The following is a 25116-nucleotide window of genomic DNA, read 5'->3' on the forward strand; positions in this document are numbered from 1 at the left end:
TAATAATAATAATAATAATAATAATAATAATAGATAATAATTGATAATAATAATAATAATTTTAGGTAGGTTTTTGCCCATCTAGCAGAAACTTTGGGGAGGGAGAGGGAAGGAGAATGGGGATATCTCATACCCCCATGTTCCTAGTTTCCTGCCCTCCCCACCCCTGGGAAACACCTCTTTCCCTCCATCTCCAAGCTGTGTTGTGCCAGCGCAAAGAGGCAACTAGTGCATTTTCCTCTGTGCCAGATATGAAGGGGAGGGGAGTGCAGTTCCCTGGCTCTGGGCTCAAGCCAGGAAACTGAAGAATCCTATGCCCACCTACCCTAGATGCTGTCTGGGGCACATAGGATTGCTCCTTTAGATGAATTATGACCTTCCTTTAATATGCTAAGGAAGACATCTATATTACAGTGTAGATAATGTGCAAATTTATTTAAGTTTAATCTATTAAAATTCAAATGACAAAGTAAAATATACAGTAGTTGCCCATTAACAACAAATCATAGATTTCACAGTGCTGACTGTTAGAGCAGTACAACAATGGAACCAGTTACCTAGGGAGGTTGTGGGCTCTCTCACACTAGAGGCATTCAAGAGGCAGCTGGACAACCATCTGTCAGGTATGCTTTATGGATTCCTGCATTGAGCAGGGGGTTGGACTTGATGGCCTTATAGGACCCTTCCAACTCTACTATTCTATGATTCTATGATCATTATCTCACCACAAATCAATTGTAGTGGATTAGGCTTCCCCCTCCCCCATAAATCACCCTAGCTAAAGAAGATATCAAGTACAAATATTACCAAAACACATGAGACTTCAGTATTCCATCATGTCAGTTGCAGGAATGGCCATTCATTTTGCTTCCATGAAATCTTTGTCCAGATGTTTCTGTGATCACAAAAGCCAGCTATCAATCATGATGTGATGAAAGACTTTCTAATTTGGAATCAAAGGGCTTTGCTTTCACTGTAATCTTCCCCCTCCCTAGTCTTAAACCCCAGCTGAAATGAGACACATGCTCATGTCTATGTCAGGTGCAAAAAAAAAAAGGGGGGGCATCAGTTTTAATGCTGATTAACAGCTATGTGACTTATGAATTTGCAGCCCTATTAATAGAAAGGTCACACTATGGAACTGAGAATATTGAGCCATGCATTCCCTAGAGGACATGTTTTCTTCCACCCCACCAATTCAAGCTGGCAGCTTATGACAACTGCCCTGTGTGTTAGCAGAATCTGCAAGAAATGTACACATCTATCATGCCTCAATTAGCAGAAATGAAAATCACCAAAAAGTGATATGTTGCGATTGCTTCCACTTCAGCGAATAGCAGCAGGAGGTCAGATGTCTCGAGGCTACATAAACGCTGTAGAATATTGAAGCATGCCTTGAACTGTCCCCTGAAATGGATTGTAGCAGACCTAAAACATCAGTGTTTTGTTCTTGGTGTTATGCTTAATGCTATTCTCCATTAGGAGAAAGAACACAACAGCATCATGGGGTTTCTATTAGATTGACTGCCGATGTAGTTTTTCTAAAGGGAATTGATTAGTGTTCCCCAGGCACTTACTGGCAATACTCTGTCCTCTATATATGTGTCTTTCTGGAGACATTGCTGTCAATTGCTCTGGCTTTCTTTTTCTTCTTTTTGTTTCAAAGCACAGAAGCAGGAAGGAGAAAGGATTATGTTGATCTTAAGAGGAGTGATAAGATTAAACATCTAATCCAGTTTTTGTAAATTGTACAGGCATTTAGAGTTAAAGCAGGAGGGTACAACATTTTGGTCCCAAGGACCACATATGATGCTGGCTGAAGGGGCCAAAGGCATGCCCATTCACACAGGTGCATGGACACCCCTGTGATCCTCATACAGAATGCTCTTTCTTCACTGGTAGTAATAGTGGGGAAAGTGTGATCTGTATGACATAAACCCACCCAGATGGTACAATCAACATCTGAGGCTCTCTTCCAAATGCTACAAGGGAGAGGGCCTTCTCAGTGGTTGCCCCCCATTGTTGTCATCTTTCCAGCACTAAGTTAATACTGTACTCTTCTCCCAGGCATCTGACAGCGTATGATGGGTCATTTGTCAGTTGTTTTTATCAAGTCCGGTATTTTAGTGTAACTGTTTTTAGCTGTTTTAGTTGTTGTTAAATGTTCATTATCTTGTATTTGTAGCTTGTAGTTTTTGTGAACCACCCAGAAAGCTTTGGCTGTTGGGTGATATAGAAATGAAATGGATATATAAATAATGAGAAAATGGAGGGGATCAAGGGAAAAACAGGTAAAGCATTGGGGGAGGGGGCAATTGTGGCCTGCAGGTTGTGCACCTAATCCCTGTATTATCAAACAACAGTCACACAGCTTTGTTATCCCATGTATTCATTTATTAAAACATTTGTCTCCCTATATCACAAGGATCTGTTCTAAATAAGACAGATGCAGGAAGGTATTGGGATCAGGAAGGGATGAAAACCATTTGTCAATCTAAATACATGAGAATAAAGTTACCTAGCAATATATCATATTGACCTTAATGGAATTTGCTTTTTGTTAGACATGTATTGTTGAAAAACTTAAAAGAAGAGGCAGAAGCAGGTAGCTCAGCCTCGTGTAAACTGGTGCCCTCCAGTGTTGTTGGAGTGCAATTCCCATGATTCCCAGCCAGCATGCTGGCTGGGAATCATGGAAGCTGCAGTACAACATCTTTGGAGGTCACCAGTTTGGAGGAGACTTAGCTAGACAGCCATTAGGTGGAAGACAAGTAGAGGTGACTTCAAGCACCAGGAGCAGCAAGTGAGAGAGGGAACAGAAAACAGGTGGTTTAAAGAGTAAATTAGGATATTACCATGAAGTGTATGAGGAGGCAAATATAGAAGAAAAATTGTGAGGAGGAAAAGTGTGAAGTATTAGTTTAAGCGTAATATGGAATGGGAAAGGAGTCCAAAGGAGATGGAGGAGGAATATGGTCACCACACTGAGCAAGTTAAAACAATGGGATAGATGAGTTCAAAGCAGAAACAATTCTGTTTTATTTTATCTATTATATTTACATCCTACCCTAACCTGTGGGCTCAGGATGGTTTGTAGCAATCACAGCACCATCTCTTTCTGACCCCAAAGACATTAACCAAAGTATTTGCTTTGGTACTGCAGTATTCCATTGAGGAAACAAAGAACAGTCAACTAAACATATCTGCTCATCAAAGTTTTTGTTTTTCGAAGTGGTGCAAGATGAGAAATAAGCAAAACATTCCAGTAAAATGGGGATCTCAGTCAAAGTTTTTGCAGACACAACATGTGTCCTTTGTGATATGTTAACACGCCTTTGGAACAAGAAGAGGCTTTTGTTGTATTAGTTTAAAGCAGCACTCTTTCTAGGCAAGCAAGGCACAGTTTTCTGTCCTTTTTAAGCAGCGCGCTACATAATTTTGTCTGCACTGAATCTGCAAGAATGCTAGGAGGACAGAGCTGTTCTCATGGCTTATTGACAGGATGGATCAAACCCAAGCTGTGTAAAACATATTGACTATTATAATGTAACTGCTAGAAGAGGACCTCTGATCTATTCTTTTACTACTTTTTATTGTTTAATTGTACATATCTAGATTTCAGTGAGATAAATGCCATTCCACCAGTAATCTCATTTGAATGAGCAGAAATATTAAAACACATGCATGCCAATGCTTCCTTGAGCCAAATTATAATGAAATTCTCTCTGTGTGTTATGTACAAGAGTGGGCAAGAATTGCAGTATTACCCATGAGACTTTCCTACAAGGCAAAAATATCAAATAACATTTGTACACTCCCATGAAAAGCAAATATATTACTGTCTAACGATTATTTGCCATTATGCTCAAATTTACCTTGCAGAGGCTCCACTATTCAAAGAAAAATAAGAGCATGTGTTGTGTCCTGTCAAATAAGCAATACAGAGTCATTGCATACGAAATAGCTGTTTCACATTTAGAACTGGAGTTGTCTGGCATGTGAATAGGATAACCTTTTGTAAACTATTTTGCATTCTGTGGAGAAGATCCTTATGACTTATCACTGACATCTTTTGACTATAGTGGTGGTAATTTTACACGTGTATTGGGAGCAGCAGCCCCATCCCTCCCCACCCCTGCCACATAGACTAGGATAGTGACGTTTCATCAGGAAAAGAAGTTCCATGGGAAATGGGTATGGCTGTTTAGCTAATTCTAACAGAAGATATCATACAATGACAGTTAATTTCCACTCTTCTGGGAAACTGACTTCTAAAGTCTAGTCACTTCTTTCTGCATAGTGTAATTATCAGCTTGTAGATCTCAGTTTCAGAAAAATGCTGGAAATGGGCAAGTGATCTTACTGATCATATATCCTTTTGAAATACTGGCCCTCTGGTAGCCATAAAATGGTATCCTGTGGTATTGGAGCAATCTTCCTAATCCCCAGTCTTCCCCTATCTGGTTTAATGAAACAATAAAGCATCCTCCTACGTGTGGCAAATCTCAAAATACTTACTCAAACTGGGAAAGAATTTGCTGATTGTTTAATATGGGTTATCGTCATTCATGCTGCAATCTACTTACCTAGGAATAAGCCTCAATGGATCTTACTTCTGGGTAGACATGTATAAGATTGCGCTGTTGTTGTGCTTTAATCCACATTTTTATTTATTTTCGGTTCTCACCAATGTTAGTCCTACTTAGAGTAGACCCATTGAAATGAATGGGGGTATCGGTTTAAAGTTACTCTGAAGTCTTATTTTTCTTCATTACCTTTTCCCCAGAGCATACTAGAGTAAAAAACAAAAAATAGGTGGGATCAATGATGGCTTGCGAGACAGGGAGAGTATATGCTGCAACTGGTGCTGCATAATTGCTTGGTTGAAGTTCTGCTACCCAGCAACTCCCACTGAACACAGTGAAACTTTTTTCCAAGTAAATCTGTACAGGATTGCACTTTCAGTCCCTTGCAGGTACTATTTCATTTCCTTACCTTTTTCTTTTCCTTCTCAACTGCAACTCTCCTTTGGAAGATTGAAGCCATAGATGTATCCCAGAAGACATCATTTTCACATGTTTTTTGTTTACTTTTTCTGTGAATTTGAGGTACAGAAGATTTCAGAGCCTAAACTCCTTACATAACTTCTAAAACTAATGATCTCTTACTATGGTTGGATTCTGTTCATCCTCTCTGGAAAGAGACAATAGAGTGTTGTTTTTCCCAGAGTTGAAGGAGGTATTGTAAAGGCATCTCTGAGCCCACTAGAATCACTGATTAAGAAGGTTTGCAGAAGTTTTTTTGTAGTACCTTTTAAAACTTGTTTGATCTGAGATAGCAGTGGAGCAAAAGAAATTAGTGTCTACATGAGGAACATGGCCTGTATCATACCTCCCTCCCTCTCTCTCTCTCTCTTTCTCTTTGTTGTTATGTTGGATTGATACACTCATGGGCGCTCATTTGCCTTTTTTCTCACTCCACATATGGGAAAAGGAAGAGGAAATACACACACATATCATATGTTTTAAACTTATTTAATGTACTTTGTTGTTGACTTAGAAATAGAAAGCTCATTCAAATGGCTCTGTGACCTAATGTGGTCTAAATGGCATCTAGTCTGTATGACACCACAAACCTGCCACAGACTTCATCCTCAAATTCATCCAAAAATGATAGTTGGTTTCTAGACCTAGTAACCTTTTTTTAAACACATATTTTTGAGGAACGGGGAAGTGGCTGTAGCTCAGTGTTGGAGCACATGCTTTGCATGTGGAAGGTCCCAGGTTTGATCTCCAGCATCTCCAGATAAGGAGGGAAAACTGGAGAGTCACTGTCCATTAGTGTCAATAATACTGGACTAATGATCTGACTCTGAACCAGCTGCATTCCTAAGTTCCTATTTATCACTGCTGTGATAAGCTGTGGAGGAGAGTGGGAGGAGTGTGCAGTATTTGTCTACACACCCCATTCTGCAGCCCTTGCTAGCACAGTCCTTTTAAAATAAGAACCCCCCTCTCCCCATTTTTCCTACCTGGTTGGGGAAGTTCATGCCCAATTTGCCTCCTAGAGGGACATGATTTAAATATTTTATTGCTGCTATAAAGAAGCTAGGGACCAATTGTTCTTTGATGCAAGGGACAAAAGGTTTAAACTGCAGGATGATATTTCACGATAAAATATTAAGAGTACTGAAATCATTGATAAACGTTGGGCAACAAAAGCTGTTGCCTAGTGATTATATTAGAAATTTGTAAGGTAGCCTTTGGTATGTTAGTGGTGGTTAGGAAGAGAGATGCCCTTTCTCTTGATGGACCAAACAACAGAAATTGCTGGAGAATACGTGTAACAGGCTGTCAGTTTTGCTTTCTGGCTGCAAATTAGGGAACAAAAATAATGGGAGATGTAACCTGCTTGTACAGAGCCAAGTAGGGAAGTGGTAAATCTGTCTATCATTCTTGGAACCCCTCGAGGGATGAGCAAAACATATGAAGCAGTCATACCAAGTCACAGCATTGGTCCATATATCTCAATATTCCCTACTCTGACTGGCAGGACTCTCTATGGCAGTCATCTTCAAGTGGTGGGTCATGACCCAAATGTGGGCTTGGGCATGGAGAAAATTGTGAAAGTGGGTCCCATGATGCAGGTTGAGAGTCCAAGGTGGGTCTCAGGTCTGGATCAGTTGAAGACCACTGCTCTAGGACTCAGACAGAGATTTTCCACAGCCCTGGTAGCTGGATCTTTTGCATATCAAGGAAGGGTGCAGGACCACTTATAGCCCAAGAGCTGAATTCCATTCCAGAGAGGCTTTTGGGGGCCTCATTCCAGTGGTGGGTGGGGTCAAAGCAACAGAGGTGGGGCCAAAAATACCAGCATATTTTAGCTTAAGGCTCTCACTGCCAGTAACTAAGACTTAGAAGAGGCATTTGGTGAGGTCATTAGGGGTTTTGGGGTTGGGTGCCATCAGTATGCTGAGTATACTCAGCTCTACTTCTCCTTGTCGTCGGAGTCAGCTGGGGCTGTGAAGGTGCTGGACCAGTGCCTGGAGGCTGTAATGGGATGGATGAGGGCCAATAAACTGAAGCTGAATCCTGATAAGACGGAAGCTTTATGGAATGGTGGTTCCCGAGTCCTGGAATTGGGTAAGGGGCCAGTTCTAGATGACGTGGCGCTCCCTCTGAAGGAGCAGGTACGTAGCTTGGGAGTACGCCTTGATCCATCATTGTCACTGGAGGCACAGGTGGACTCTGTGGCACGGAGTACTTGGGGTCAGCGTCGGCTGATCCGCCAGCTATGGCCTTTCCTGGACAGGGACAACCTAGCCACAGTAGTGCATGCACTGGTAACTTCCCGATTAGACTACTGCAATGCACTCTACGTGGGGCTGCCCTTGAAGACGACGCGGAAATTGCAGCTAGTGCAAAATGCAGCAGCTAGACTGCTGGCAGGTACATCTTACAGAGCCCACATAACACCGGTTTTAAAGGAACTGCACTGGCTGCCTATACGCTTCCGGTCGGAATTCAAGATGCTGGTAATGACGTTTAAATCCCTAAATGGCTTGGGATCTCGATACTTGAGAGAGCGCCTCTCCTTATATATGCCTGCCCGAGACCTTAGATCTGTTGGAGGAGCCCTTCTCCTCATCCCGCCAATGCAACATATACATTATGATGGGACAAGGGAGAGGGCTTTCTCTGTGGTGGCACCTCGACTGTGGAATGCCCTCCCCTTGGAGGCCCGATTGGCGCCAACATTGATTGCATTTTGACGCCAAGTAAAAACATGGCTTTTTAACAAAGCCTTTGATGGTTAAACTCATTGGCACATTGTTTTAACTGTTTTAACTGCATCTGTTGCTTTTAAATTATATATTGTTTTAACTTGGATTATGGTTTAATTTGTTTTTAACTGTGTATATTGTTTTATACTGTATGTTTTTATCTGTACACCACCCTGAGATCTTAGTGATATAGGGCGGGATATAAATATTTTAAATAAATAAAATTTTAACTTTTTAGAATGGGTGGAGGGATACGCAAAGGCAGGGAAACCAACAAACAAGGCTTGAGGTTCTGCAACTCTGATGTAAAGCATAACTGTGATGTAAAGCATATGTTCTACCAGGCCCTCTAGATAAGGTTCTGCTTTGAAAGGTTTTCGCATGGCCAAAATTGTTTTTTTTTAAAATAAAAAATAGATCATTGCATTTAGAATACTCCCAGAACTCACTGCATCCTGATGGTGTTGAGGAAAGGTTCTGGCTCAACGAATTCCAAGATTTTTTAGCTCATTTGTGTTCCTTAGTGGCTGGTCACATTGCACTCATGCCTTGCTTGTGGGTTCCTGGTTGGCCACTGTGTGAACAGAGTGCTGGGCTAGATGGACCCTTGGTCTGATTCAGGATGGCTCTTCTTCTGTTCTGGCAGAACACATTTAGGACAGAAGCATCTGGCTTGGCAGCTTACTTGCACCTTGTGATAAAACAGTTGTTGAATTATAGTCCATAGGTTAAGGAGTTGCCTTGGAGAAATATTTGGATTAGTATCCAGATAGATAGATCCATGTTCTAGGTGACTTTGCCTGAAATTGACATGGCCGCTAGCTTTCTTTACTCATCGCAATTCCATAGATTCATGTTTAAGTCCCGGAGGAGACTTAACAGTCTGATTTCCCGCATCATGCTGGCTAGAGGCTTTCATCCTGCAGTGCAGCGTATTAGACTTGTCTGCCATAAAAGTAAGAAGCATAACTCATAACTGAGCAAAGGCTTTCCTTTAGTAATCATTCATATAAAGAGTTCAGCTGGTAACCAGGCCTATTTGAGCAAACTGATATTAGGGAACAACTTTGAAGTGTGCTGTTCTTCCCAAACCTTGGCAGCTTTTTCCCTTTCTTTTAGGAATATAAGAACATCAAATAAGCTATGCTGGATCAGAACAAAGGTCCATTTAGTCCAGCACTCAGTTCACACAGTGGCCAATCAGTTATCAATCAGGGACCCACAATCAGGTCACAGATGCAGCAGCACCTTCCTGCCTATGTTCTCCAGCAACTAGAGTACATAGAATCATAGAATAGTAGAGTTGGAAGGGGCCTGTAAGGCCATCCTGCTCAGTGCAGGAATATATAAGTTTACTGCCTCTGATACTGGATTTGCTTTACCATAAACCTGTTTACTTTTATCATAAAAGCATATGAATAAACCTGAATTATCATGGTTAGATCCTTATGTTTGGTGTTTCTTGGGCCTTTGGTGGTTTTACTTTTCATCTACTAGTTTAAAAGGCTGTCTGATGGCAGCAGCTTACCTCTACTTTAAATAGGATGAAGTAGGCTATTAGCAAATCATTTTTGTGTTGCATGATTTTGTTTCTTCTATTTCAGTTCTGCCCCATTGTTAATGTGTTTTATGCAAGAACTAGACATAGCCGGAGAAAACTGTTCTAGTAGACCATTCAATAACGTCATCATAATACAGCTGTGTTTAAATTGTTAGCATGAGTGTTGCTTATGAATAAACACAAGAACAAAAGATATGAACAAAATCCTCATCCCATCAATAGGAATAAATAGTTAAGGGCAAAGGAATTGTGCTGGAAGTGCTTTGTTTAACAGACAAGCTGGGTTTGAAAATGGAAGATTGTAGAATATGTTCTTCATGCCACTTTCTGCTCTAGCAGAGCCTCTTTCAAAGCTATCATGTTTGTTTGTTATCTGTAGGATTTAGGTTCTGTAAGCCTAGAACAGAATCCTGTAATGTTGTGTACAGATGTGGTGGGATTGGAAAGCAAACTAGACCCAGTGCCTTTTGAACCTCTGTTACAGGGTCACCCAACCCCAATTCATGAGAAATGTAAGGGTGATAGGAAGCGAGTGTAAGTTAAGAAGCCACTGATGCACTCACATGCTAGAAACAGCACAGTGGCCCAGTTCAGACAATATTCTAGGCGTCATAAATTATGGTTAGTGTATATGCTACAGTATATGGTTATGCTAGAGGCAACACAGTGTCCCAGTTTGGACAAACATCCAGGTTTCATAAACCATGGTTACTACTGAGAAAGGAGGGCTTTCTCCGCTGTGGCACCCCAGTTGTGGAATGAGCTCCCCAGAGAGGTCTGCCTGGCGCCTACACTGTACTGCTTTCATCGCCAGCTGAAGACCTTTTTATTCTCAGTATTTTAACACTTAATTTTATCTTAAATTTAAATTTTACTGTTTTAACTCTGTATTTTAATCTTATATCAATTTTGCTGCGTGGTTTTATCCTGGTTGTGCTTTTTATACTGTATTTTGTAATTGTGCTTTTAACCTGTTGGTTGTTTTATTGTGGTTTTAATTTTTGTGAACCGCCCAGAGAGCTTCGGCTATTGGGCGGTATAAAAATGTAATAAATAAATAAATAAATAATACATCAAGAGTGGGAAACCTCATGCCTGGGAGCCAAATCTGGCTGCCCTGTAGTCCCATTCTGGCCTTCTGAGGTTCCCCAGATGGTCACATCTCCTTCTCCTGGTCCCACCCCCTTTCTGCTGACATCCAATCATTTTGTGGTTTCCCAGCTTTTGTGCAGATTTTCCCCCATTCTAAAAGGTTGAAATGCCTCTCCTAAGGCTTAGTTACTGGCAGTAAGAGCTTTAAGCTTATATGTATGTATGGTGTGTGTGTGTGTGTGTGTGTGTGTGTGTATGTGTATGTGTATGTGTATGTGTATGTGTATGTGTATGTGTATGTGTATGCCTCATCCCTTTAGCTTTTGCCTCCAGCCACACCTACCACTGGAATGCAGCACTGGAGAGCTTCTCTGAAACTGAATTTGGCCCATGGGCTGAAATACATGGTGCAGTATTGGCCTAGTCTCCCTGGTGTGAGACCAAAGAAGAGCAGTCAAAAAAGTAGAGGAAATTATCCATGATTCTCCAGGAGTCAAGGAGGAATCTTTCCAGGAGCTTATCAAACAGGAGGCCCAGGCTCCCTACTATTTGTCTATAGTTCACTTTAAATCCACTTGTTAGTCTTTAAGGTACTACAAAATCCTTTGTTATTCATGGAAATGAAATGATCCCTATGCTCTCCACAAAAGACTCATTCATACTTTACAACTGCCCAACCCCCATTTCTCCCTGATGACAGTCATTGACTCAATTGAGACAGCATGACAAACTGTGCCCTGTGCTTCCAAACAACAAGCAAAGGATGGGTTTAGAGCTGCTTGTTTTGCTTTCATTTTTCTATTGTCTCAATACTAAGCTTCAGAGCTTCACTCCACTCTCAGCCTCTGGAGTTGGAGTAATAGCCATAACTATAGATTGTCAAGTCAGACATCATACCAAACAATAGTTAGCATAAACTATGGTTTACAGACCCTAGCGATTTACCGATCATGGCTTATCAGTTGAGATACCTTACTAAATCATAGTTGAGCTTCCTTAACTGTGGTTTGACATAGTGTCTGGACTGGGCTATGGCTTCTCAAGGTGTACTTTTAGATGCTGAAGGGCTTTCAAATTTCATTCAGTTTACCTAACCTTTGATGACTTCTCTCCTTTGCAAATTCACAGCAGTTATTCTGTGTTTTGTATAATTCTTGTCACTGGTGCTGTACATTGGCAATGGCTGTAAATTGACATACTTTGAGATATCTGGAAACCTTATTTATTTGTACAGCCTCTGATTGGCCAAATGTGATAACGTGGAATGTGTGGTGGTGCCTTCTATTTCACAGCTACCAGGTCAAATTCCACAAGATGGTATTGCAGAAATATGGAAACAATCAGCGAAGCTCTCTGTGAAATGAGGCTGGTTTCTTAATACGCTCAGTTCTCATTGCCTTCAGACTACGCAGCTAGTGCACTAGTTAGTGCAATAGATGAATTCCTCAGAGAATCTCCTTGTTCCCCCACTCACCCTGTCATCTTGCCTTTAAGCAAGATTATGTATAATACTATCTCTGTACCAAGCTGCTTCCCTGTATACTCACACATTGCCTTGTTTACCTTGGCTCTTCATGACATTCTCTCTACTTTCCTGGTGGAAGATTCCATTTCTGAGAGAGGGATGCGCTCTTTTGTTTGAAAAGGGGAGGAGGGGAGTGAGAGGTTTTTTTAAAAATCCTGCATATTAATCTTTCCTATTGTGTAACTATTCTAAAATATATGCGGTGCTTGCTGTCAAAATAAAGAGCACATGCAGGATGTCGTATGCAATTCTATTTGCATTTCAAAACAGCTGAGTCAACACAATACAATGGTCCTGCCTAGAGGTCCTTAGGGAACCACAGTAGCTGACAATGTGTGTTTAAAGGGAGGGTCTTAATTTTTCTTTTTCTCCCCCCCCCAAAAAAAAGCCACTTGGAATAGCCAATAGACCTTGTAAAGGCACTTGCCCAGCACCTAGCGTTTTGGTGCTGCTGGCTGCTGCTACAGACAGACTGACACAATAGCTGGCACAATAATTTATTTCAAATCAATTTTCATTCGAGTGAAGCGGGAAGATAAAGCGAGGAGTGGTGGGTGGGTGTCAGGAAAGGAACCTGGCAACAGTTCAGAGAAGAGAAGCTGCCGTTAAAGTGTCTCGGCTCTAGCTGCTCCTGATGCAAGCAGCTGTTTTCATCTGCACTGCAGCATTGCAGCCTCTCCGGTCCGAGCTCTCTGGGCTTCTTGCTGGTGGAATTAACGAGGAAGCTGGCCCGGCTTGCTGCTAGCTCCAACACAAGGGCACGCTGAGGATGGGAGGGTCGCAGTCTCTGCAGCAGGCACAGACAAGTAGCCTGATTCGGGAGCCATCAGAGGCAATGTAAGTATGGGGGTCCCTTTACTCCTTCCCACCCTCCCCCTTGTACGGAGAGGATAGAAACAGCAAAGGGGACGCTAAAGGGTTGATTTAGACAGGCTGGCTTATGTGGCAAGTCTTTGTGTAATATTTAATCTGATCGATTCATTTTTCAACACTGTTTAATTTTTCAAAACATTTTCTGCCATAGCATGTAGGAATGTTGGTTAGAGAAGACATCTCAATTCCTTTTGTACCATGCAGTGCAGTAGCTACCATTTGTTTCTTATGCATTTTGTGGACATAATCAATCAAGCCCATCACCATGTTCAGTGATTCTATTTTCTGATTCTGTTTAAAATGCGCAGCATGTAGGTTGATTTCACTGTTTGTCCTGCAATCCCCCCCCAAGACATTTCTCTCAGTTCACATCCCCCTTGTCTAAATCGAGTGTGCTCCTGTTTGTGGTTTAAACAAAATTACTCTGCCATTTCTAATTGCCATCCAAGATGATACCTTATCTTGTCTCAATAAGGATAAAATAAGACAGATTGTGATTTTTAGAATATAGTAGCAGGCTTGTATCACCTAGATTTGTGAAACAATTCGATTTGTCATCTTTAGTTTGGAGTATGCTGCCTCTCTCTCTCTCTCTCTCTCTCTCTCTCTCTCACTCTCATCCATACGTGTGTGTGTGTGTGTGTGTGTGTGTGTGTGTGTGTGTGTTGAGATAGAGAGATATCAATTCATTAGGCCAAGTCTCTTTTCTACCTGCTAACCAAATACACTACTGAATATACTAGAAGGTGATTTTTAATTGGGTTTCCTGGAACGGCCTTTTCTTCTTGTTTCGGGTGTATAGGCCTAGGCTATTTTAATATGTTTAGCAATTAGTGCATATTCAAGATGCGTGATTCACGGTGACTGCTATCCATATATATTATATAACCTGGTGTTAAGGACAAGCTTAATCAACTCATTCTCATTTTAATTATAGCATCTTGTTTATTGCATCAATTTTGAACCTCCATGAAGCAGTTCTTTCTCTTTCCCTGCGTACTCAATAAGAATCCTTTCAGAATTAAGAGTGAATGGTAGATCATACTTGTACACTAACAGCCTAATGGCAAGGCCATATCAGCTGATGGGCTATAGCCTGATTGGCTGTATATATCTATTTATCAAGGTCAGTGTCACTGGAAGTGTGTTTGATTGCTTTGTTGCTAATTCAATCCATGTAAGACTTTTAAAAATCCAGCTATAGCTTATTTTATTTTAGGAATGCTAACATAGTAAACATTGCTAGATCTTATATTGGAATAAACTGATACTTCATCACCTTTAACATGTATCACTTTAAAAAAAGAAAAGAAAAGAAATAATCCTTTCCTGTAGTATTATTGAGAGTGTAAGGAATTTGAATGATCAACATGTCCCCCTCTTTATCCATAATTGTAGCAGTTTGTGGAAAACTCATTTAAAAGTATTGATTAAAGGAAGCTTTCTCTATAATTAAAGACATTCAGATAGTTCTAATATTTAATTCCCTCTGTGAAGTGAAACCATACTGAATGAATAAGGCCTTCAGCACCCGAACAGTATGAGTTTTTTTAAATTAATATTTGGATTGCGTTTCTAGATGCAACCCCTTCCCCCTAATACAATAAGCAATTGGCTTGTAAGTCTGAAAATAGTGACAAGTTCTAATGATTTTCATGCAGATATGATAAAATGCTGTTTACTATTTTATTTATTTGTTTGTATGTTACATTTAGTAGCCCTGGGCAGTGTACATGATCCTCCTCCTCTCCATTTTATCCTCTCAACATCCCTGTGAGGTAGGTTGGTTGGAGAGGCTGTGACTGGCCCAAAGCGACTTAGTGAGCTTCATGGCTGAGTAGGGACTCAAACTTGGTCTCCTGAGTCCCAGTCCAATACTCTCCAGTGTAACAGATAATAAGTATTACATCTCGTAAGGAACCTAACTGTATTTTGTGATGCTATGTGGGGAATTGAGGGTGTTTAAAAAAATATTTGGGTGTTTTTTAAAAAATAAATAAAATCTTTTATTTGACTAAAAGATACCTTTGATGTGGTATAATTATACATATTTCTGATTCTACAAGGACAGAAGGGTTGTCTAAAAGTTCAGGCTGGCTTCCATTTTATGGGTATATTTTTCACACTCTTGTCAACGTCATACCTCCAGTGAAATGGAAGTACTTAATTTTAGCTTTTTAGCTAAATTGTGACATGACAGTTGTTTTATTCTCCACCTTTGGAAAGCTTATGAACAAAAAATAGTATAGAAAAATATGTGCTACATCAAATGACACATTTGTTTTCACTAGGATAAATGGTAAGGAAGGGATTATTGCTTTCACTGTGGGGTGTAGGTGACCCTCAATATTAGTGACAAAACTATATGAGGAATACAAGAATTGTAGATATTTTCTGAGATTTATGGGAACATGTCCCCCATTCAATGTATGTGTTGTGGAAAAATCTCATTTCCACCACTATTTTCTTATATAAGGCAAATGGGAAGCCTTGTGTAGAGTCACCCATCCTGACATTTTCTTTGGAACATCTCTAGAGGCAGATCATAGCACATAAGCTTGAGGTTTCTCACTGAAGTTAAATAAGTCAGATTTTCTAACTTGGTTCAATTGGGTTGGGTAGGCGATGGGTCTAAAAGCAAGCTTCCTCTTGTTCATGTTGTTACATCGACCGTTGATTGGCTGTGCAAACTAGAAAGGGTAAGGGTTGTGTTTTTTTCTTGGGGTCTCTAGCATGCCACTATCCCACAAGAGCTGTGTGGTTGATTTTACAATTTGTGAATTCATGAAGCACATGGTAGACTAGAGAGGCTAGGCATATTGTCTTCAGGGAAATTCTCTTGTGCAAGCTTCACTGAAATTAATTGGACCCAGATGGAAGTTCCTAGAAGAGTATGCCCAGATTCCTGGGCTTTTGTTTGTGTGTATATGTGTTTATAACTCAATTGTAGTAATAACCTGGTTGGTCAAGGAAGGAAAATGGTAACTGGTGCAGATGAAATGTGAACCTTTATATCCATTAATTTTGTCATTCTTGGCACTCTCGAGAGCTTGTGTAAACACAGGTTATAATTAAAACTTCCATGCTTATATAGGCCTTTCCCATTCATGCACAGTATGGTTTTCCCTCTTGCAGAAAACAATGGGAAGCTTCTGAATGCTGTATAATTGACATTGTGGCATTTAACCTAGGAAAAATAAACTATATCCTAAGATAGTTGCTTGCTGCCCTTGTGAACCTTTTGGCAGTGAAGGGTTAGGTTCTCTTCAGTGCAGAAAGCATCATTTTACATGGAAGTGGTGGCAAGAAGGATCCAGAGTTACCTTGCCCAATGGCTCATTATCTTGGCTGAGTGGAAAATGAGTGTGCCTAATCTTTGCCTGGGGCAAGTCTGGGAATCCTGATTGTCAAAAGAGGCACTCTTCTATCCAACATTTATTCCATTTAGGCCCTAAGGATGTCCACATGTACATGCCCTGCTCTTCGAATATGTGGTGCTTTTCCTGAGCACTCAATATGCTTTATTACATTTTCAATAATACTTTTACAGGACTGTTGTCAAGTAAGCTAGTGTACTACTAGTAGTCTGCTGAGAGAGAAGCTAGACTATGAACCGCTAGAAGCTAGACTATTTTCGTGAACCGCCCAGAGAGCTTCAGCTATTGGGCAGTATAAAAATGTAATAAATAAATAAATAAACTCACAGAGTGGTCTCAGTGAAGCTATTGTCTCAAGCTCTTATCCACTACACAATACCAGTTATTAAATCAGAAACGTATTTTGAAAGCCTTTTTGAAAAGTGGTTAAAATATGAAAATATGGATGCAGACATAATAAAATCCTAAACTTTCTTGTTCTGTAATTAATGGTGTTTTAATATGCAGTTAGTCATTCTCCTACATCTTTAACTAAGTTGTGTGGGGTGAAATTACTGGGGATTGGAAAAAATATTCTTCTGTGTTAGCACAGCATTCAGCCATATCTATGTTATGATGTTATGGGATTATACAGAGTAGCAGGAGTGATACAGAATATTTGTAAGTGTTGGGATTAATGTTCAGAAATTCCTTTACTTACCCAAGTCAGCTTTCATATCTTTTGGTGATATTTCAAAAATTGATCATGTAAAAATGACACATCCATGGATATCTGCTATCAAAACTTAATATGTGGTAACAAAATAAATGCTGATAATTGTATCTATTTGTTTTACTTCTTCAATTAATCTTGCAGGGAGAGTCAATGTAATGATGAACCAGATTCTGTTACTTAGGGATTTCATACAAAAAGTATTAAGTTTCCATTCTTTTTCTGTATCTGGTTTAACAAAGTGATTTGCTGTTTCAAGGAGGTCCAGTTTTGCCTGCATAATAGTACTATCATTGTTGATTTGTAAAATTGAAGGAAGTCACTCCAAGCTGTAGAACTCGCGTATATTTTGGCTAGGCTGCTGTTACCAAGGTCAGAATCCATTTATGAGGACTCTGTGTTTCCATAACAAGATTTTTTCTTTCATTCACTTTTACTACTGGACTACAGGGCCTGGTTGTTAATCCAGGAACATTGATGATATTTTGAGGCTTGCAGGAAGAATCCAACAAATATGGATGCTAGAAACCAGGATTTCTAATATGTTCTATGATACAGGAATATGTATGATATCCTAGAATTTAAAATAAGGGACATCTTGGCAACCATGACAATAAGGCACATCTTTTCCTTTTTTTAAACTGCTCTGTGATTAATTTTTTTTTTAAATAAATTCTAAAATTGGAACTATTCTCTACTGTGGGAGGCTTTAAGCTTCTGTAACAGCATGACAGGACTCCTAGCGGTAAATACAATGTGGTTTAGTTTGAAATTCTAAAGTAGTTAGGATCAAAGACAGCCCTTGCTTGTGGGCTTTCATCTGCTCCAGTAAAAACAGCAGTCACTACTGAGCTTGTTAATTATTTTGTTACTCCAGAATAGTGAAGAGGCATTGCTGAATGAATTCAAAAGTATTTCTGTGCAGAAAACAACCTGCAAATTCTGCCTCCTGAATTCTTGGAACCATTAAGTACATCACATTTGGTTTGTGATTACATTTTCCATGTTTCATGTGGGAAATGCAAGAGGTTCAATTTTTTTGTAAGCAAAATGTGACACTTTCCGCAGCCAGTGGCTGAAAAACATGCAAGCGCAAACTGATCTTGTGAATGGTTTGTATTGGAAATAAAAAAGTACCTTGTTATCCAAAAGTGAAAAGAAACTTACAAGTAATTGATAGTCCTGCAAGTAGGAATCTCAGACTTTCTTTTATTTTCTGTAGTGAACTGGGGCTGTGTGTGCAGCAGTGCCCTCTATGAGAATAATGTCCCCTGCCTCAGCACTGCAGTGTGCTTTTTCATTTCCTTGAGCAGGAATGGTTCCCTCTCCTTTTCTTCTCCTACCCACACAATCTTGTGCAATTGGGGACGGGATATCAGATGTCTAAAAAAGTGGCATCTCCTGCTCCTGGACAACTGCATTCCATTCTTCTGCCCTTTGGGTCTGTGAGAACAGGGGGGTTCAGATGATACCTCAACATGCATTGAAAGAATGCATGAGTGAGGTCAAGGCGCCACGTGGGGAGCTCCACCTCCCAGTGGTGAATGAATGCACAGCAGCAGAAATGCTCTCCTGCTGCATGGGCTCTCCACATATTAATATATTCATGCAGAGCTCCTCCACAAGAGGAAGGACTGTAGGCATCAGCATCTGGGGCCATGGCCAAGATGGGGCAGGGCTGAACAAAGCAGACCCGTGCCTACCTCATGCATTCTTTAAATGGGAAAGGATTGTGTGAATCCCTCCTGAGCAGACACCTAAGAAAAGGGAATGCTCTGGGTGAGTGTAAGATGTGAATGTCACATTGTGAATGGGAGTGGAGAGCATCTTATGTAACAACTGCAATACTAACTGTGAAGGTTAACTTACATCAGGAATTTATTTACCAGAATTGATACAGAGTGGGTATCCTTTGAGTTCCTTTATGGGAGGTTCTGGATCAGGAAGCACATGTTTGCTGCACTGAGAGAAATGGTGCAATTTCATGGTCTGCAGGTAATGTATGAACGACAGCTCTGCTGAGTCAGACAAAAGGTCTTCTTTCTGTTTCTGACAGAGGCCAACCAAATGTTCCAAGAGATTCACAAGGAGGATTAGGGTTGTTTGGAGTTTTTTTGTATTTATTGGTTGTTTATTGTGAACATCTGGTGATCAGTGTGCACTGTGTCCTGGTTTCTACAAAGCATGACTCTGCTAATGAGGTCATATTAAACTGGATACTTGGCAGATCATTCTTCCTGAATAAGACAAGACTTTGCAATGAAGGTCTGGAATCTTACCTCTCAAATTAGTCTAAGGAGAATCATTTGCCATACCCAGTTCATATACCTCAAGGCTAGCATTCTCCATTTAGCATCAATTCCTTGCGGCCTTCTGATTCTTGCAAGGGTCCTGGCCAAAGCTGGTCACTCATAGGAGTGTCTGATGGCTAGTTTAGCTGGTTGCTTTATTTATTTATTTATTTATTTATTTATTTAATGAATTGCTGTCACCTGTGTGTGGATACAGATTATTCTTATATTTGAAACTAAGAGGGAAGCGTATATTTGAAAGGATCTACAGAGCGAAATAGAAGCAGCAGTAGCTGAGGAGTCTGGGCAATGTGTATGATGATAGTAGGTGGTGAAATGGCATCGTGTCCATTATGTCATGGCCAAAGGTCCTACGTAGTAGAGTTTGTGGCCTCTAGTGGCACAGATGCTTTGGATAACAACATAAGAAAAGCCATGCTGGATCAGATCAAGGTCCATCTAGTCCAGCATTCTGTTCACACAGTGGCCAACCAGCTGCCTGTGGGAAGCCCACAGCCAAGACATGTGTGTAAAAGCACCACCCCATCCATCTTCCCCAGAAAAAGGTGTACATAGGCATGGGAAAGTTACTAGGATGATGTGAAATCAAAGTTGTCAGCGGAGGGTAGAAATCTTTTGGGAAAAGTGCAAATTAGGCAGTGTGTTTTAGCAATTTCTGTTGTGAAAAGTGCAGGCTTTTTCAGCTAAAAATGCTCTGTTTTCTCTCCTTTTCTTTGGAGCATCCTGGGAAGCAGAAAGCCTAAGAAGTAAGTCAGGTTAGAGCATCAAAATAAGGCAGATACTGAAGAGAAGTCAGATTCGTTATTGCTGTTCTTTTAATAGAATGGTGTTGTGCAGCAATTTTCCTCAAATACAAGCTTTGCAAAGATATGGAGAACAAATGGTTAAACAGTCTTAAGTATCTTTCTGATGAGCATTTTCTTGCCTTGGACACTGGTATGTATTCTAAATATAGTTTGGTTATTTCCTCCCATCTCTTAAGAGAGTTCTGCAGATGTGCTGCATATTTCAGATAGAGAAGATTATTCAGTGGTCCATTGTTGCAGCTCTTGTCACTCTGCCATCAAGTTGAATGTCTGTTGATGAAATTATCAGTATCTGTTGTTTTTTATGACAAAGACACATGGAGAGAATTAGGAGTCTTGTATTGTGAACTGGTCAGTTCTTCTAGTTGTAGTTCTTTGCTGAATATAATATGAAGAAGTTTGATGTGGGCTTGTAAATCTCAGGTTGTATTTGCATGATAAAGCAATCTGTCTTAAGAAAACTATGATTAAAGCAGCACCACTTCCAAGGTACAATCAGATTTGATCTCTCTCTCACATACGCAAACACACACATACACATGTTAACACAACACGTTAACCCACCCAGTCTGGGTTGCTGTTGAACTGTGGGTTATTGTATTGTGTTGCCTTAACGAAGCACATTTTATGCAGGGTGGCTTATTAATCATGCAGTGTGGTTTATTTTTCTTGAACAAGCCACCTTGAGAACCCATGACTTGTTCAGGATTGTTAACAAGCCACCCTGCAGAAAAAGAGCTGTGTTCTGACAAAAAGATACCCCACTCTGGAAAAAGTGCTACGTTCAGACAACACAATAATCCATGGTTTGACAACAACCCACATTGGGTGGGTTAGCGTGTTATGTGAACCCAGCCATAGAGATGTGAAGGCCCCGAAAAAAACAAAGAAAATTTTCCCCCATTTTTATCTAATGACCATCCTCTGTGCCCCCAAAATTGAACAGTTTTGGATTATGAAATATTTTCTTTTAGAATTTAAGACAAAGTATTTATATATTGTTATACAGTCTTTACTCCTCCCAAAATGATTTCTAAAAACTATGTAGTAAGAACACTTTTATAGAAAGACTGGAGATGTAAAATGTCTGGAAATAATGAAGCCATGGGAAAATGTTTTTTTAATCTTCTCTGTAAGATTCCCAGCATAGTTATTTATTTCATTCCTTATAGAAATTATTACTCTAACGTGTATTATACTGATAGACATTTTTGCTCAGTTTCCCAACGGAGTCACCATTCTGGACAGTAAATGTGTGTTCTTGACAATTTGGGTTTTTTTCAACAGAGTATTGTGTTTCTGCGCTTGTTCTGGGTAGATGCTGAAGTTCTAATCTATTCAGACAATTACAAATTTACTGAGTTTACTTTTAAAAGTCTTAAAATATAATGATAATACATAAAATAACTTTAGGAACAGAAAGGCTGCATTATGTTCCTAAAGCAGCCCTTCCCAACCAGGTTCCCTCCAGATGTTTGGATTATAGTGCCCAGCATTCCTGATCATTGGCCATGCTGCCTGAGGCTGATGAAAGCTGAAGTCTAAAATATCTGGAGGATACCAGGTTGGGGAAGGCGGTCTTAAAGCACCTTACATCTGTAAGGGGGGGGAGTACTAAAAAAAAAAGCAAAAGCAAAAAAGTATTCATATTATTTTTCAATCCCCCCCATTTTATTTTATTTTATATTTTTGCCTGAAAATTTGTGTGTGTGTGTGAGGAAGAAACTTTTTTTTAATTTCCTATGGACTCAAAATTTCTGGAAATTTTACATTTCTCCTCTCTCAGTGCCAAACTAAACATCCTTCTAAACATGCAAAATGACGCTATGCATGATAGTTTTACTTACTTGCATATGTACACGTGGCAGCAATTCATACCGGGGCCATGGCAGTCTGGGAAGTAGGGGTTAAACCTTTCCCTCCACCACCCATTTTCTCTTAAAAATTTCCCTTTGAAATTGATTTTCCTTCCTCACCTTTGGAGGGCGGGGGTGGGTGGGAGTTTCCATTGAAGTCAAAAGAGGCTTTCTGCTTATTTGTATTGCTATACTATGCATAATTAGAATGTTTAATTTGGCCTTATATCTCACTCACGCACATGCGCGCGCACACTTACATGGAATGAGCTTTTATAATTGGAATCATATACAGGTTTAAGGCAACTTATCATAGCTAGAGCTCTCCACAGAACTAGGGGTTGTTAAAAAAGAAAAGAAAATCTACATTATGGTGGTACCATCATAGGAAGCTCATCATGTAATGAACATCCTTAAGAACTCATTTCAATTTGGAATGCTTTTATTTTATTATTATTTTGTTTAAAATATTTATATACTGTCCTTCATAATGGATTCCAGGGCAGTGTACAAAATTCATTAAAACAACAAACAAATCGTTAAAATATTTTTTAAAAAATTGAAATCCACAATAAAACAGGAAGTTAACTAAGCTAGGCATTGCAGTGTTCTTTCTTTCTTTCTTTCTTTCTTTCTTTCTTTCTTTCTTTCTTTCTGGGAAGCTCTGATATCCCACGTTTTACATGTATATTTATGCTGAAATAATCTTGGAATTCTTCTCTGGAGACCAATTCTTCTCTGCTGAGCACAAGAAAGCCAATGCACTTTCTAGCATAATGGCATTGCATTAAAATAGACCTCTCCTTCCTATCTTAGAAAATTTTGATTTATCTGAGGGCAGTTCCTTTTTCTTTTTCTTTTTTTCTGTTCTTCCTAAAATGGAAAACTACTAACCTTCCATATTTTGTTTTATAGCACAAGCTGCAATATAGTCACCTGACATTTATATACTTCTTACTGTAGGAACAATGCAGGTGCAACCTAGGTGCAAAGAATTAGTGGACAAACGGCAAAGAGACCTCTTAGATACACTTCTGCTTATCTTAAATAAACAAATTGCTTGACTACTTCTATGGCAAAGATAATTCAATGCTGCAGGCAGTTGTAAAAACAGATAAAAAGCAACACCCTTCTGTACCAACTTACTTCCTAAAAGGAACACATTCTGAAATGGTTTTAAAGAGGATTTCCTTTTGGTCTCTGTAGAAAACACACAATCATTATCCAGCAGGTCTCGACGAAGAAGGGATCGGAATGGCTTTCTCAATCTTCTTGCTCCCAGAAACATAAATTACTATAGCATTACAAGATCAAGACACATCTGCCACAGAAATATTCAAAATAGAAATGGAAGACATGCGTGAAATACCATCAAAATGGTGAGACAATTGAATAGAAGTTTGAGGTTTGCCTTAATACAGTTAATGTAAGAGCATATTGGGAATATAAGGTAGCTAAGTAAGTAAATTGAATGCCATTTTTCTTGGTAGAGAGGTAGGCTACAAATAAAATAAACATAATTAGAAATTCAGTTGCAGTTTCCAGCAGAATCCAATTTGATATTCTTAATACAGTTGTGGCATATTTATTATCTAGAATAAAAACTTTGGCTACATATTTGAATGCAGAGTTGATGTACTGTAGACTTGGACGTAGGTTTTAAATAGAACTAGAGTGTTGAGTTGTGGCTGACAAATCCAAACATTAGAAACAGCAAGACTGAGTAGTGTACAGGCCAGAAGTACAAAACTGGGGAGTAATGTGATAACATGGGAGTTTGGGGCAGAAAACAGGGTCAAATAGCAGCTTGGGGGAATTTTCGTTTCAACTGTGGCATAGCAGAAAAGGGTTATTCCTTGTCATCCCAGACCATGGCCCTAATCTTGACTCTCTCCCCCCAAGCCCCCATGGCTATCTTAAAAACATAAAATAAAACCAGATATGTTAAGTGTGATCACGCATTTGATGTAACATTTAGCTCTTAGAAAACAGGTCGGGAAGATATCTATGATAACCTCTGACAGCGTGACAACAGGTGAAGGATTTTCTTATATTTATAACAGGTGGGAACCAAAGAACAACATTGGCTAATAATTAAGGGTTTACTTCCTGTCTCAAAAACAGGGGGTAAAATATGTCTTCATTGTGTTTGTAATTCTTCATTGCTGGAGAATTTGTTACTACTTAATTACCTTTAGCCAACCAACCTGCATCCAATGAAGGTTGTGGTATTGTGGGGGTTTCCCCTTTTGCTTTCATTGCATTGTTCTGGTGAACTAAGAATCCTAATCTGTGCATGTGTGATTGTGAATGCAACCAAGGGAGTGACAGTTCTGGAAACACAACAGTACAGGGAGGTGTGTGTGTGAGAAATGGAAATACTTGTATCTTGTATATGTGGTGCCAGATTCTAATCTCAGAACTACTGATGCACACACAATTATTATTTTGATAGGACAAAAGTAACAACAAAACAGCAGAAGGGAAGTTATTGCATTATTTAACACCGCCGTGATAAGTCTCATAAATCTGTTCCTTTGTGAAAGCAAGTTTCTGAAGTGTAATGGAAAACCTAAAAGTACAGAGATAAAAGAATAAATGCACCCAGAGAATTTATTGTACTTCTGAGGGTATTTTGCCTGGTGTGTCTTGCAAAGCTGTTTTGCACTAATGTAGTCATTCTTGGAAATGGGAAGCTTACAGGATGTAGATTTTTTTAGCTCAAACTATACTGTATATCTCTGAGAATAAAAGCAGAGAAATTCTACAGATGCTTGTTAAATGTGAGTGCTGTATTTTAGTGGGTGGAGGGCAACCCACAGACCGGATTAAACTATAATGAAATTGTTCTCAGATAAGATCAAGCACAGTTGCTTTTTGGCAATTAAACTAGTAAGAAAGCAAACCCAAAACAGCCTGGCTCTGGAAGGAGATTGCAATGCATTATTGATTGACGTATGCTTCCTGTCAGAGGGTGGGTCGCCTGGTGCCATCTTTGTTACAACAGTATAATAAAATCTCATAACCATTAAAACACGTTCCATTTTCTCGTCTGAAAGCAGCATTTCTCTCTGTTCATGACTTCTAGGCAGCAGAACACCTTAATTCCCTTTTGCTGGTGGGAGGCAAGTTCCGTATGCACTACCCAGAGGTCTGACCCTAACAGTAGTTTTCCCCTTGGAAAAGTGCAACGAAAAATCTAACCTAGAAGAATGCCAC

General features: G+C 39.7%; 1 protein-coding gene across 7 annotated transcripts in view; it reads left to right on the top strand.

Moving 5' to 3' along the window:
- The window catches only part of TACC2 (transforming acidic coiled-coil containing protein 2), a 157354-nt gene that overhangs the window by 64779 nt on the left and 67459 nt on the right, over positions 1 to 25116 (top strand). The window contains exon 1 of one of the 7 annotated variants that reach the window (XM_063132756.1): positions 23132 to 23276. The exons of the other annotated variants lie outside the window; for them this stretch is intronic. Within the exon in view, the coding sequence (XP_062988826.1) occupies positions 23245 to 23276 (32 nt within the window). The 5' untranslated portion in view covers positions 23132 to 23244. Of the gene's footprint in view, positions 1 to 23131; positions 23277 to 25116 lie in introns of those variants that run through there. 7 annotated transcript variants of the gene reach the window in all.

This window comes from Elgaria multicarinata, chromosome 8 (genome assembly GCF_023053635.1).
Source record: "Elgaria multicarinata webbii isolate HBS135686 ecotype San Diego chromosome 8, rElgMul1.1.pri, whole genome shotgun sequence".
Lineage (NCBI taxonomy): Eukaryota > Metazoa > Chordata > Lepidosauria > Squamata > Anguidae > Elgaria > Elgaria multicarinata.